The 13932-nt window shown below is 43.7% G+C and overlaps 1 protein-coding gene across 1 annotated transcript in view; it reads right to left on the bottom strand.

Annotated features, from left to right (window-relative positions):
* Nucleotides 1-12135, bottom strand: part of RANBP9 (RAN binding protein 9) — a 34977-nt gene extending 22842 nt beyond the window's left edge. The window contains exons 1-2 of the mRNA XM_065753149.1: nt 11703-12135; nt 3496-3607 (exon numbers count right to left, since the gene is read on the bottom strand). Of these exons, the coding sequence (XP_065609221.1) occupies nt 3496-3607; nt 11703-12135 (545 nt within the window). The remainder of the gene's footprint in view (nt 1-3495; nt 3608-11702) is intronic.
* Nucleotides 12136-13932: the final 1797 nt, after the last annotated feature.

Genomic DNA, 13932 nt, shown 5'->3' with positions numbered 1-13932 from the left:
AGAGACTGGATATAGGCTCATTTGCACATACCAACCTAGCTAAGAGAACAGACACATGGAAGTCACTTCCAGAAAGTGGACTGTAATTGATTCCCAAGTTGCAAGAACAGGATTTAGCACACTCTTGTGCATTTCCATTCCCAGACCACTGACATACACTGGTATAATTAAGTCCCTATTCTAGAAACTTAGATGACACTAAAACCATACCTGTACCATAGCTGAAATTACAGATAAAAAACTCTTACGTTACTTCTGGTTTTCTGACAGAGCAATTTCACACTGAAAACTGTTACAAGCTTAATAAGGTTTAATTCAAAGCTACAACTGTGTTTAGTCTCCTCTGCCATATTAGAGCATTTTGAAAGCAATTGCTATAATGCTCTCAAATGTGACATACATATATGTTAGGGTTTTTTGTTTGTTTTGAAATATATTTCTATTAACTGGAGATTTCAATAGTGATCCAGATACAGCTTATTGCCATTAATAGTCTTCTTCCTAACATGTCTTGTAATAACCACCTTTGTACTATTCCCCATCCTACATCCATTGCTCACCTACTGTTATTATCTCTAACCACTCACATCCCCGTCCACAACATTTCATGTAAGGCCAAGCAAAACAAAGCAAGAGCATAAAAGAAGAACATAAATAGAAAGAAGTCCTCAGACTGCAAAAGGAGGCATGAAATTAAAGAAGGCAATTGAACAAATGCAGAACAGAAAATACTTACAGAACAACATGACTGGTTACCACTTTTAACAAGAACTTTTTGAAGTTTTATAAGAACTTTCCACAAATCTGCACTGTAGCAGCACATAAATGACATCAGGATTCTTCATGCCAAGCACTGTACAAATATCAAAACAGTTTCTGCTTAAAATATATTATTTCAACCTTATTACTTTTATTAAACTTCATTCTCACTACCCTTTTTCTCACCTGTTACAATCAGTTGTTGCACGCCCCTATCGTTTCCTACTTATGACCAAAAACAACTTCATTCTTTATCTGTTCTGCAACACTTAACCTCTGTATCTACTTCCTAGTCAGCCTGCTTTCGTGGTTTCTTCAGTATGTCCATAATGCCTGTCCTAAGTTGATCACTATGCAAAAGGAATGTATTAGGCACTTTCAGATTCCTATTCAAAGACTGTCATCCCCCAGATACATACATAATTTAGTGACCTTGGTCACTAGAACAACAAAATCAACTCTGTTTTCCAGGCAGTTATGACAAACCATAATGGAAGCCATGTCAGATCTATGCCTTAGTCTAAAAGGAGCTGTGATCTAGCTTTGGAGGTGCCAAAATCAGATTTGAGATTGCCCAGGGATCTTGAGATATTCAAGGTCATATTCTAGGAACAGAACATAAAGTTCTACCGTGGAACAAAAATTAGATCTCCTAGACAAGGTTTTTAGTAAAGGGTTTCAATGATTTGAGGCAAACCACGCTAAGCAAGAGAACTCAAACATGAATGCTGCTAGACTTGCTCGTATAATTTAATTCACTGATTAAATACTTTAGGCTATCTTTTTTCATATAAAAACAAATACTAAAAGTAAAGGCCACTACCACAGGGAACTGCAAACAGCATTATATTATCCATTGGCATTTATGAAGGCTGTAAGCTGTACCTAGTCTTGCAGACAGATACTCAAGTTGCCTCTAGTAGTCTAGGATTATTTTAAACAGCACCATAAAATAAGGGCTGTTGTGCTTCCTCAGCAAGGCTCAGCCTCAAGAGCAGATCCTTTTGCAAGAGAGAGGCATTTCAACTAAACGATCATATTAGTTGCATGCTGGTCCCCTACAGTCATGGTCTTCATGAACTCTTTTCCCATTACCAGATGCCAAGAAGAAAAAAAAATTAGGACTGTGAATGGAGGCAGCCAGTTGAAACAGCAGGGAGTGAGAAAGAACTAATAAACCCTCTAAAACTGCATTCTGTAGACCTACTTGTAGATCTCTGTATTATATTCCCCCGTTCAGTCATTTCAAAGTCACTAATATGTGTGAACACAGCAAAACAGAACTGTGAGATTCACACTGCATCTCATCAAAGGCCTCCAGACCCTGAAAGTAGGGTCTAGAGGCAGACACATCCATTGAGGCTCCACACAAGTTCCTGCTCTCCAACAGCTAGAGCTAGATTTGGCCTTGGCTCTGTGCACAATATTCCCCAGCACCCATGCTATATTATACAATGAAGAAAACAAACAGCTCATTAGGCGGATAAAGACATTTCAAAAAAGAGCACTGAAAAAAAAAAGCAAGAGTGAAGCAAGGCAGTACGTATTATTATTGAAACAAACTTCCCTCTGATTTTTTAAACACTCTTCACAGGTAACTTCACAAGTCTTAGCTATGGACACCTTGCAAATCTTGAAATTCTTTACTTGAAGGTGACTTTCACTTATATAGATTGCCCTGAATAGCCTTCTGCATTAGAATTAACTAAAAGGCAGCAAAAGGTTAAGTATCAGCCAAGTCTGGTAAAATGACACTCTCTCCCTTTATACATATTGGCATAATTTTAAAATCTATCGTTTAAAACAAACAAACAAACAAAAAAAAACAACAAAACCAAGCAACTTCCAAACGTAACAGGCTCAAATGTATTTCAGGAAAAGGTGTATGTATCACTAGCACATCACAGTACTCTTTAACTGCCAGCAGAAGGGCAGATTTCTTTTTAAATGTTTAAGTTAAAAAAAAAGTTCCTAAAACTGATGGCAAATCATTACCAGAAACACTAATTACTACTGTCTCAATCTGAAGACACTTAGGTCTTGACAATGTGAGAAAAGCAACTGCAGGTGCGAGATTCTGATAGCAAAGAAGTCTCCCAGAGAGAGCTTTTGAGAAAAGAACTGATAGTGAAGTACCACAAACACCACTCAAAGGCAACAGCAGTCCTGAGAGGACAGAGCTTTTCAAAACAGTCCTTCACAATACCAGCTGTACTCATTCACTCAGTCCTGTTCTTTCCATAGACAAATTCCCAGACATCCAGTCAAAGCATTCCTTTTTATTTCTTAAAGCTACTTTTTACTGAGCAGTTATAAGGACAACTTTACTCTTCAAAATTAATAGAGCATCCATGAAAAGACTCACTGCAGATGGAAGTTCACTGGCTGTGCATCCTAAACACTTCTTAAAAATCACTTAGTCTCTGTATACACACATCACACCGTTAGATGTAAGAGCAGGCAGAAACTGAGTCACTTAAACCCCAGCTTCTCTGTCGTGAGCAGACGAGGAGATGTTATCAGGGTATTCATTGCGTACACTGATTTGTGGATAATTAATACCACAACCAACCCACTTAACCAAATATCAGAGAATGATTATTCTCATGAATAATGAATTAAGCTACATAACAACTGTTAAGATATGAAAAAAGCATCGATACGAAAGACATCTGTTGACTCAAAGAAAGATTATTAGAACATCAAGTAATAATTAATAATGCATTCAATACTTACCCATCTCTTCCCTTACTGACAATTTTAACTTCAAAATAGTATATGCCACAGGCTGCAGGTATGGGATGTGTAGCTCGAACAGAAGCAGCATCTTTTGGAGTTTTTCCATGACCTGAAAAACAATTACGTTCAAAACACAATGAAAATGTATTAGAAATAACTGCAGAAGGTAAATCTCAAAGGGACACACACCGACTACTCAAAACTAAAGGCTTATATGTATTGATCAAGCAATCTACAGTATTTCACCTGCCCTGCTTTTATGCTAGCACATTTTCTTCCCTTGTTTAGTGCCCATTATAGGTACCTCCACTGCAACTAAGCATGATATGAGAAGTTCTGAATACATTACTCTAGAAGTTTCCACTATTATCCAACAGGAAGCTGTGAGAAAAAAAAAAAGTTTCACTGTAGCAAGTAAAACAACTGAGAAAAGCCCACCTGGATTTCAAAGTCCTGCATGACTTCTCAAACACAGAGTTGACTCATTTTTGTAGAGTGAAAAAAATGATACAACCTAGTTCACTCCAATGCCTACTGCTACTAAATCTACAGGTTAATTTAAAGACACTTCAATTCTAAAGTTCCTCAGAATAAACCAGTCATTTTATAGGATATGTGACTTGTAATTCATTTCCACATTCTGAATGGTATTTCAGGACAACATTAACATCAGCCTGCAACGGAGTTAATGTAGTTCCTACTCCTCTAGCATCACTAGATACCAGCTCTGCTACAATACAAATCCCAACTCCTGCCTACTCTCAGGTTGCTCAATTGAACCCAAGAGCTATTTGCACTCTGCTAGGAGTGATTCTTCCAAATAAATCACCTATTTCAAAGTCTTTTATTCTAAAGGCCACGTGGAAGCAGGCTTTTGGCCAGCTGACTTGTTTTTAGTAATAACCTGTTCAAACAAGACCAGTCTTTTCTGGGCATACCAAAATCCCTCAGCTATTGTGTTAAAGTCATACACTGGATCACAGGATATACTATTCCAAAAAAAAAAAAAAAAGTAAACTGGAATCTGTAAAGAGGTTTTTCAGTAAGACAGCAGATTGTCTAGGAATAGGATTGCCACTGCCATAAGAAAAATTCACACAGATCCCATTCCCAGACTCAACATGGATCTGAGGAACAGTGAAAGAGAAACTCAGGCTTCAGCACTGCCACCTCCAGCTCAGACAACAGGAAGGCCTGCTGGCACTTGGAAACCAATCAATCTGTATGCAAAGAAATAAAAGTAATACCTTCTTCCAGAGGTGTTAATACTGGAATTATTGCTCAGAAACAGATTAAACACATGTCTCACAAAGGAAATCCAGCCACAGAACAAGCAATAAGCTGCAGGAAAATGGCCTAGCCAGTCAGAACGATCACGCACAGCTGACCTACACTACTAAACTTCTATCTACAGAGCCCTCTAGTGTAAATGTTGCTAACACAATAAATGCATCCCTGCCTAGAGCTAGCACCTACCATTTCTTACCATACAAGGTATATTCAGCCAAGAAAAGTTCTCCACTTCACCATGATAGTATTTGCATCAAAAAACTTCACTAGCTCAGCAAACTCTCACCAAGTTTAGGTCCGACCCACAAAGATCTTCTGACGTAACCAGTTTGCCTCAGTGTGTTACTACTACCTGAAGGCAGCTAGCCAACTACCTTAACTGCCTGGCTACAAATGCACTGCTCACTTCAATATGCCATTAATAAACATTTTACATCAAGATGTTTTGATCACCTCACATATTTTACTATATTAAGCTTATGAACTACCTTCCACATGTTTTTTTGAAAGCCTCATACGAGGAAGAAGGAGTAATTTATTCCTCCATACACAAGACAGCATGCAGCACCTTAGTGTTCACCAATGGTAAATTATCTCCTCAGGCTGTGTCAACCAAGGCAATAACAGAGTACACAACTTTACAGCTTCCCTAAGTTTCCTCGGTTTTCAAGTGCTGGTTACATGTTACTTAGTTACTGTAAGTTATAGTATCATTCTGAAGTATGAAGAAATACTTCAGCTAAAAAGGCACCCCCCAAAACTTCACAGGAACAACACGAAGCTTCTGAGAGATCCTTTAATTCAGCCACCTTTGATTAAATGAAGCGCTAACTTAAAAAGGATGGGAGGGTGGCCTTCTCTTTAAGTGTCCTTAGCTTTTTATTTTTAAAACAGACTGAGAAGTTCCCTTGATTACTCTGCTTGACAACCCATAGTTTCACTTTGAGTCAGTCTCCTTATTTGGCAAAGTCTTCCAGGTAAGACAAGACGCCTAAAGCAATAGCAACCAGTCAAACATGAAAATGTACATCCATTACTGAGGACACTTTTTTGTGAAATGATAAAGTGTTTAGAAACAATATCAATCTAAAATATTCTTAGCACCTCTTCCTGGAACTAGTTCCTTCCTCATGCCCCCTTGCCTACTTGCAAGGGCATACCATGAACCAGACTGAATTCATTCATCTGGCTTTATGAAACATACCATATTTTTTTTAAGCAGATCTGTTCTTTGATCCAATTCACAGCCACACATAGCTGTCACAGAGCAAATTAGAAGTCCACACATGAGCAGAAGTAACAGGGTTACCTTCCCAGTATTGCCAAACACAACGTGGTGAAACAACATGCTTGGGGAAGTCACGCTTTCATCCATTTAAAGAAAACACAACCTAAATTTAGAACTGCTGGCCTTTTCATGTCATCCCCCATGAATCCCATTTTACTACCCAAGTATGCTGCTTTTATTTACAGTTACTTTATTATTATTTATAACAACATCATCAATAGTATCAAGCAGTTGACTACTTTCAAATATTCCAAACACCTCTACACTGCCACAGTGTGCTAGATGAGACCTCTGGTACTACCAAGCTAGGTTAGCCAACAAAAGGAGCCACGAGAAGCTAGTTATCTACTAAAAGTTATCAACTTTAAAACAAAAATAAGGCTCCTTACACTGCAGGTAGCCGAGCTGCAGGATTTCTTACCAAAGGACAAGATAGATGTTAGCACTTCAGTAGGCAACGAGCAAATCTCTGAAACAGTAAACAACTGAGAAACCACATTCTGCTCATGATGTCCCTTACCTTAAAATAGCTGGAAATGGAAACACAGAAGCACCATATATGCCTGACATGGTTTTAGGCCTTTCCTTGGGCACTTATGGCAACTATCACTGATGGGACTCTGAGGGAACTGGGCAGTTCATGAACTTGGCATACTGTTACCATGACCCTTGGTGATCTGAATCCTCAATACTTCGCTTTCGAATAAAAAAAAACATCCTGGACATCCAGCTCTGAACCTCCGAATCAGAGATCCCAAATGCCTGAAGTAGATTATATGAACACTACTCTATGTTACCTAAAGTAGAGTTATTCCATAGTTGCAAGCTACAGATAAAGTCTTAATACAAACTGTAAATCTTTAACACTAAAAATTCATTTTCAGCATTAAAATGAGAATTCTGCAAATAGATGCATTGGAGGGAGAAGGGAAAACAAGGGCACAAAGCTTAGGCTTTACACTGTACACCAGAACATAGACAAGTTCAATCACTAGAAACATTTTCTATTTTGTTTCCACTAAAAATGTTCAGCAGCTACAAGTCTCTGTTTACCAAGTCAAGCTTAATTTTCTTTATAAGCAGTCATTCACATTAATTATTTTTACTAACAGTAACATAATTAGCTCTTTAGTGAAATTAAATAGAAATTAATCTAAATTTAAATTCCATATAGCTGAAAAAGCTCATTCAGACAAAAAAAAAAAAAAGGACATATTTGGAGAAAACATTTCAATATCCAAAAATCTGTTCTTTGAACCAAAATCCAAGTGCATTATGCATGTGCACTGAAGTCTACAGAAGCATTGACCTCGACAGAGGTAAACATGCTTATACAGTTTAAATCCTTAAATGAAGTTTACGTAAGCTTAACTGAAGTTATTTCCAACAGGTGGTTCAATGACTTCTCCTCAGACTGACAAAAGTAAAATAGTCAGGGCCTAATCACCTCTGGGATTCAGGAGAAGAAGCTTTTACTGAGACAAAAGAAAAAAAAAGATGTGAACAAATTACTGAGGTTATTTCAACTTTCCCTCCCCATTTAACAAAACAAGACATCTCAGAGCAACAAGAGTGTTCAAAGCAGACACTGTGTACTATGTCTCACATGGAGTACTGAATGTACTTCAAGTGTTCTCTGCCAATAAAATTAGCACAATCCCTGCATCACTGAATGACAACATGGAGTTATTACTATAAAATCCTCTTCTGTTTGTTACAGAAATTGGGAGGCAGTTTGCACTGAAAAATAAAATAGAATTCTTTTAGTTTGGCACCAGAGACAGTTCAAAGGCAACTGCACTGTAAACAAATGCCTGGCTAAGATTTCCCAGCCTGTGACACTTTAGGAGAAGTTCGTGCAATGGATGATTGCTCAAAATTGCATAACTTTTGTCAGTATTTTTTTTTGTTTTGAGAACTGTCACAAGACAAGTGAAGTTACTAGAGGACCTTTCATGACTTGGTCTGTTTACATACTCCTGTATACAAGTTCTTTCCTGGTTGCAGCCTTGGTTAGGTCTTTATTTTTATCCCCTTACACTACCTTGCATAGATTATTACCTAATGAAGTCAATTTGCCTGTCTACTGGAACATACATATTACGTACACCATTTATAAGATCGTTGTGTTTCCACAAGATCCTAGTGGTAATTCCAAGTACTGTAGATATATGTAGAAATATTTTAAAAGGTGTATTTCGAAATAATTTGTTTCATAACTAATTTACATGTAGCATACACTGGCCCAAACTCTCATGTTTCCATTACCATCTTCCTCCAGTCCAGAATTGTTAACATTACAATTACACAAGATTAAACAAATACTATTCATGATACTGTTTTTTTCTTGTCCCCTACATAAAGATACCACAAACAACAGTCACAGGGACTCTGTTAACTTTATCAGCTTGGACAGCTAGCTGGCAGCAACACCGAAACATACATTCATCCATCTGAAAACAAAAATGCCCTGGAGTATAGTCTTTAATGTATTATAGTACCACCAGTGCCAATGTATGTGAGTACCACATCCGGATCTTGACAACAATCCTAATCAAAAGCCAGAATTCATAAAACTGTAACAGAATAACTCACTGTGGAAAGAAGTTACACCTGATAAACAACACGCCAGCCAATGCATCTTCTCCTGTACCATCTCCCCAAATACATCTTCCTTCTCAAGTAATTCACTATGATTTTGTGAGGTAACACAAAAGAATATGAGCACAGATCCTCCGGTTTTGTTCACCACAACAATATTTAAAGAGCCATCACCCCGATGCCAGAGAGAAGAACAGATTTTAAATCTTCACCTCTTGATCAATATCTGAGTTTACAGCGGTTTTGGTTTTTAAGCAGTCCCTAGGACACCTGCAAAAACCTCCAGATACAGAAAGGCAGTATAAAATGTGACAGCTGCAATGGGTACAAAGAGACATCTCCTGCAACTCTCATTTCCAGACAAGCTGTCCATTGCTATGCAAGAAAATCAGACAAATCTTCAACACCACAGAGAGAGGAGCATCATTTCCCTGACAAACCAACGAAGTGTAGTTTCTCACAATAGGTCAGAACATTAGAATTTTCATACACCTTTGTAAAGTGAAGGTGTTTTTTTCTGAATGTTCCCCCACCACACCACACCAAGTAACACCAACACACTCAGGGCAAAGCCTGACAGAGATTAAGAAGCGTTTGGACAATGTTCTCAGACACAGGGTTTGAACTCTGGGTGATCCAGTTCCAGTGCCTTCCAACTTGAGATGTTCTGTGGTCCAGTGATGTCAGGAAAAGCTCCTCCTACCAGTCAAAGAACAGAGGAGATTACTCCAGAAAAACAGTTCTGTAGTCAGAAAGCCACAGAAGCAACAGGGAAAGCTTGAGAACCTGCATCAGTACCATAGGAAAAGAGAAATGATTTTGATCACTGGCTTCTTTGGCCAGACACATCTTCTCCCCCTTCTTTGGATATTTTGATCCAGAACAGATCATACCGTGTCAAATTAAAAATAAAACCAACCAAACAAACATCATCTACCCTTCTTTCACAAATGCTTGGCCTTTTCAGTGCTTCTGAAGTTATCACAGAACTGTAAGGGTTGGAAAGGACTTCCAGAGATCATCGAGTCCAACCCCCTGCCAAAGCAGCTCCCTAGCCCAGGTTGCACAGGTAGGCGTCCAGGTGGGTCTTGAATGTTTCCAGAGGAGGAGACTCCACCACCTCTCTGTGCAGCTGTGCCACTGCTCCATCACTGCACTGTGAAGAAGTTCCCACTTCTTGGGCAGAACTTGCTGTGTATCAGTTTGTGGCCATTTCTCCTTGTCCTATCTCTACACACTGCAGAGATAATATCCTACAAGATACACTGAATGCTTTCTTTTGAGACCTCTACTTGCAACTGATTTGTAGAAACATTTCACAATGCTAAGCACATTTCTGCGTGCTATCTTCCCTTATGCTCCTCACCGAATCTCCTCTTTTTCTTCCCTTCTTTTTTTCTCTTTGCATATGTAGGACTGCAGGGTCTGGAGTGGGGAAAAAAGGAACAAAAAATGGCTGCAAGTTTCAGTTATTTCCCCACACAGTGCCTCAGGTAGGAGCGCCTGATACTTCGTGCTGCTGAGTCCAGGTGCCTGGCAGGTAACATGCACTGGGGCTGCCTTCACAGCCATCTCCATTCAGCTCCCAGAGGGAAAAGAGGGGCCACTTGAGAGGCCATTCACTCCCACTTTCAGCTTGGAGAAAGAAAACCCCATTCATGACACCTCTCCTTTTCACGGGCCCCTGGGCTAATTTAAGAAATTTTCTAACCTTCAACACTTACGAGTGAGAGCAAAGGTGTTTTATTACTATAACCAACCAACCATGCTTCACAACTTCTGGTAGAGCATCCACAGCATTTCCTACACTGTCTTTACTTCAGAGGCATACAGAGCCTGCTGTAATTTCTTTGGAGTAACAAATTCCTGGTTTAATACTAAGGCAAAGAGAAGGAAACCAGAAATAGGACAAATAAAGTCTGAAAATATACAATTACACTGGCTGACCAGAAAGTCTGCAAATTCTAGCTCATGAGCAAAAAAAGAGTAGGGCAAAGCAGAACACACAGGATGACTTGCCAGCCATAAAGCCGTGATCATCCTATGAAAAGGAAAAAATAAAACACAAACCAACTGCAGCCACTAAGCAGCAGAAAACACAAAATGCGTCTAAAAATACAAGGTCATGAAAAACTGAACAAAAGCCAGGAAATGTGAAGTTGGGTATTAAATATCACGCCCTTAAATCACTCGGGGCCTCCCAGAAACCTGCTCTGTAGCCGGTCGCCAGCCTCCCACACTAGCTTCATACGGTGCAGTGTGCTTAGCATTTTTAACAGAGTATTCTGTATGTAATAATAAAGCCTCACTATTAAAGAAGAAAAAAAAGTCCCCGAGAGTACATTTAATCCTTTCACGGCAGCCAAATCCTGCCATGTGTTCGTGTTGCCGTTTTCCCCCCTCCGATTAAACAGTAACATGTTTATCGGGATTTCACTTGAATTTCACCACTGTGAGCTCCCAGAAGGGTGACTGCGGGCTTGCTTCCTCCCCTCCCGTTTGCTGGGCACTGACAAAGGAGCCGGCTCCTCGCCGCCAGCGCAGAAGCGGCGGTAAAGCGCAGCACTCTCCCCTCGGAGCAGGCCTGGAGGACCAGATGTGGCCGTGTTTTTTCAGGTCAGAGCCGTACTCCGGCGTTTCCAGGTTTTATGACATTTCATAACAACCGACGCTTGCCGGTTTCCTACGCTCTCTTCTCGCGGATTCGTACGCGCGCACCGAGTTCGATTTTTATCTTTCCCCTGAGAACCAGCAAGTTGAATCAGGAGGCACGAAGTTACAAAACCACATTAGCAGACACAAGTCCCACAGCCACCCCTTCTCTCTTAATCCCATTTTCCCCCCCTAAACGCACTCCCTCTCTCCCCCTCCCCCCCCGTTTCCGCGTTCCCCGCTCCCCCGGCACTGCCCCGGCCCGGGGCCGGCCGAGGCTGGGGCAGGGAGCGCGGAGCCGGGCTGGGGGGAGCAGAGGAGGAGGAGAAGGGCGCGGAGCGTTATTTCCTGTTATTGTTGCCCCGGCCCTCACCTTTGTAGTGAACCCGCAGGTTGTTCTGCGAGAGGCCGATGTAACTGAATTTGTCCTTCGGGCTCCAGGAGCGGGGCAGTGGCGTCTCCTGCTCGTCCACGGCCGGGTACAGCCTCTTCAGCCGCCGCTTCAGCTCCTTCTCCTGCTCGTTCAGGGCCGGGTCGCCGTGCGGGAATGCTGCTGGGGCGCCGCCGCTCCCCGCCGCCGCCAAGCCCGGCGCCCCGCCGCCCCCGCCGCCCCCCGCGGGCCCGGTGCTGCCGGCGGCGGGCGGCGGCGGCGCGGCGGTGGCGGGCGGCGGCGGAGGGTGGAGCAGGAGCGCGGCGGCCGGCGCGGGGCCGGGGCTGGCGGCGGCCGAGGGGACCCCCGGCGCCGGCGGGGGCGCGGCGGCCGCCAAGGGGAGCGGCGGCGGCGGCGGCTGCTGCTGCCCGGACATCCCTGTTCCGGCCTCCTCGCCTCCGCAGCGGCGACCGTCAACGGATCGGCCCGGGGGCGGAGCGGCGGGCAGGCCCCGCGCCGCGGAGAGAGGCGGCCCTGCCGGTGGGTCACCCCCAGCCGGTGCGCCTGACGACAGGGGCGATGACGACGGCGGGGCCGCCCGATGCGAGCCGAGGTGGGGAGGGGGGGCGAGGCGGAGCGGGGCCGGAACGAGCCGAGAGAGCGAGCGCGGCACAGAGAACGGCGCCGGGCGGAAGCGGGGCGGGTCGGGAGCGCGCGCCGGGCACCGCGGCGGGGCGGGCTCCCCCTTCTCCCCTCCCCGTCCCCTCCCGTCTCGCGCGCGTGCCCGCTCCGTCCGGCGCGAGGCGCCGCCGTGCGTCCCTCGTCAGCTGCGCCTTGGTCCCGCCCCTCCGCAGCCCCCGCCTCCCGCGCTGGTGGCGGCGTGGGGCGCTGCGGCTGAGGGGGCGGCGAGGCGCGAGGGCGGCCCGCAGTGGCTGTGAGGCTGAGGGGAGCTCGGGGATTCTAGCGTGGAATCTTCTTGTCCGTGCTCGCGGTGTCGTTGTTTCATAAGCAGTCGCTTGCAGTGATCACTTCGCATGAAGGAGAACCGCCTACAAACAGGCACGACTTGGGGCACACTTAGGAGCGAAAGGTGTTTTCACGGGTACATCTAGAACCTGAAACACTGGTCGCTTCAGACAGCATTTCTAGCTGGCAGATGGCTGGAGAACAGGCAGAGGAGCAGGAAATAGGGATGTTAATTGCACTACACCTGTGAGCAATGCCCAGTGAGGTAATGCAGGTGCGATGCACACTGGGGCTAGTGGGAAGCTGAGTAGTCACCAACATATGTGTCATGTGAGGCAGCCTTGTGGTGTAGGCTGACAGCATCCTGGCTTGTATCAGAAACAGGATAACAGCAGGAGCAGGGTCCTGATGGTACCTCTATACTCAGCACTGGCGAGGCCGTGCTTCGAGCACAGTGCTTAGGTTTGGGCCTCTCATAACAAGAAAGACATCAAAGCCCTGGAGCATGTCTGGAGAAAGGCAGTGAAACTGTGAAGGGCCTGGAGCACAAGTCTTACATAGAGTGGCTGAGGGATCTGGGTTTGTTTAGTCTGAAGAAGAGGAGGCTTTGGGGGGAGCTTGTCTCAGGGGCCTAAAAGGAGGTTGTTGCAAGGTGGAGATCTGCCTCTTCTCCCAGTTAACAGCAGTGGGATGAAAGGGAATGGCCTGAAGCTGTGCCAGGGGAGGTTAATGTTGGATGTTAGGAAAAAATTCTCAGAAGAGTGGTGAAGTATTGGAACAGGCTGCCCAGGGAGGTGGTGCAGTCGCTGTCCCTGCAGATTTTCAAGAGTAGATGTCGTACTGAGTGACATAGTTTAGTGGACACGGTGGTGATGGACTGATGGTTGAACTAGATGATCTTAGTGGCCTTCCCAATTGTAATGATTCTAGGATTCTGTGTCCAGCAGCATCTCTGGCCAGACAAAACCAGAGAGAACCTGTCTGAAGGAGCTGCACAGGATGGGAATGTCGGGTGAGGTCAGCACATGGGCTGACTTGCGGCAGAGGGTTCCCTGCCACTCGCAGGCTGTCTGCCAACACATCTAAGCTGTCTTCCAAGCATCCTGTAAACCTCAAACCTCAGGATTTTAGAGTTTAGCACTTGGCTAGCATCAGCTACTTGGGGATATATTTAGTATGTTCATAACTGAAGGTATAAATGTCTAACCCTTTTCTGAATTTCAATGAATGTTTTTGCCATCGCTTTCTGCTAAGTGTCATGGCACAC

Source organism: Cyrtonyx montezumae, unplaced genomic scaffold, assembly GCF_038088225.1.
Source record: "Cyrtonyx montezumae isolate F1298 unplaced genomic scaffold, pur_monq_1.0 scaffold_8, whole genome shotgun sequence".
Lineage (NCBI taxonomy): Eukaryota > Metazoa > Chordata > Aves > Galliformes > Odontophoridae > Cyrtonyx > Cyrtonyx montezumae.
The sequence above is the reverse complement of the archived record's forward strand: the minus strand, read 5'-3'. Positions and strand labels throughout refer to the sequence as shown.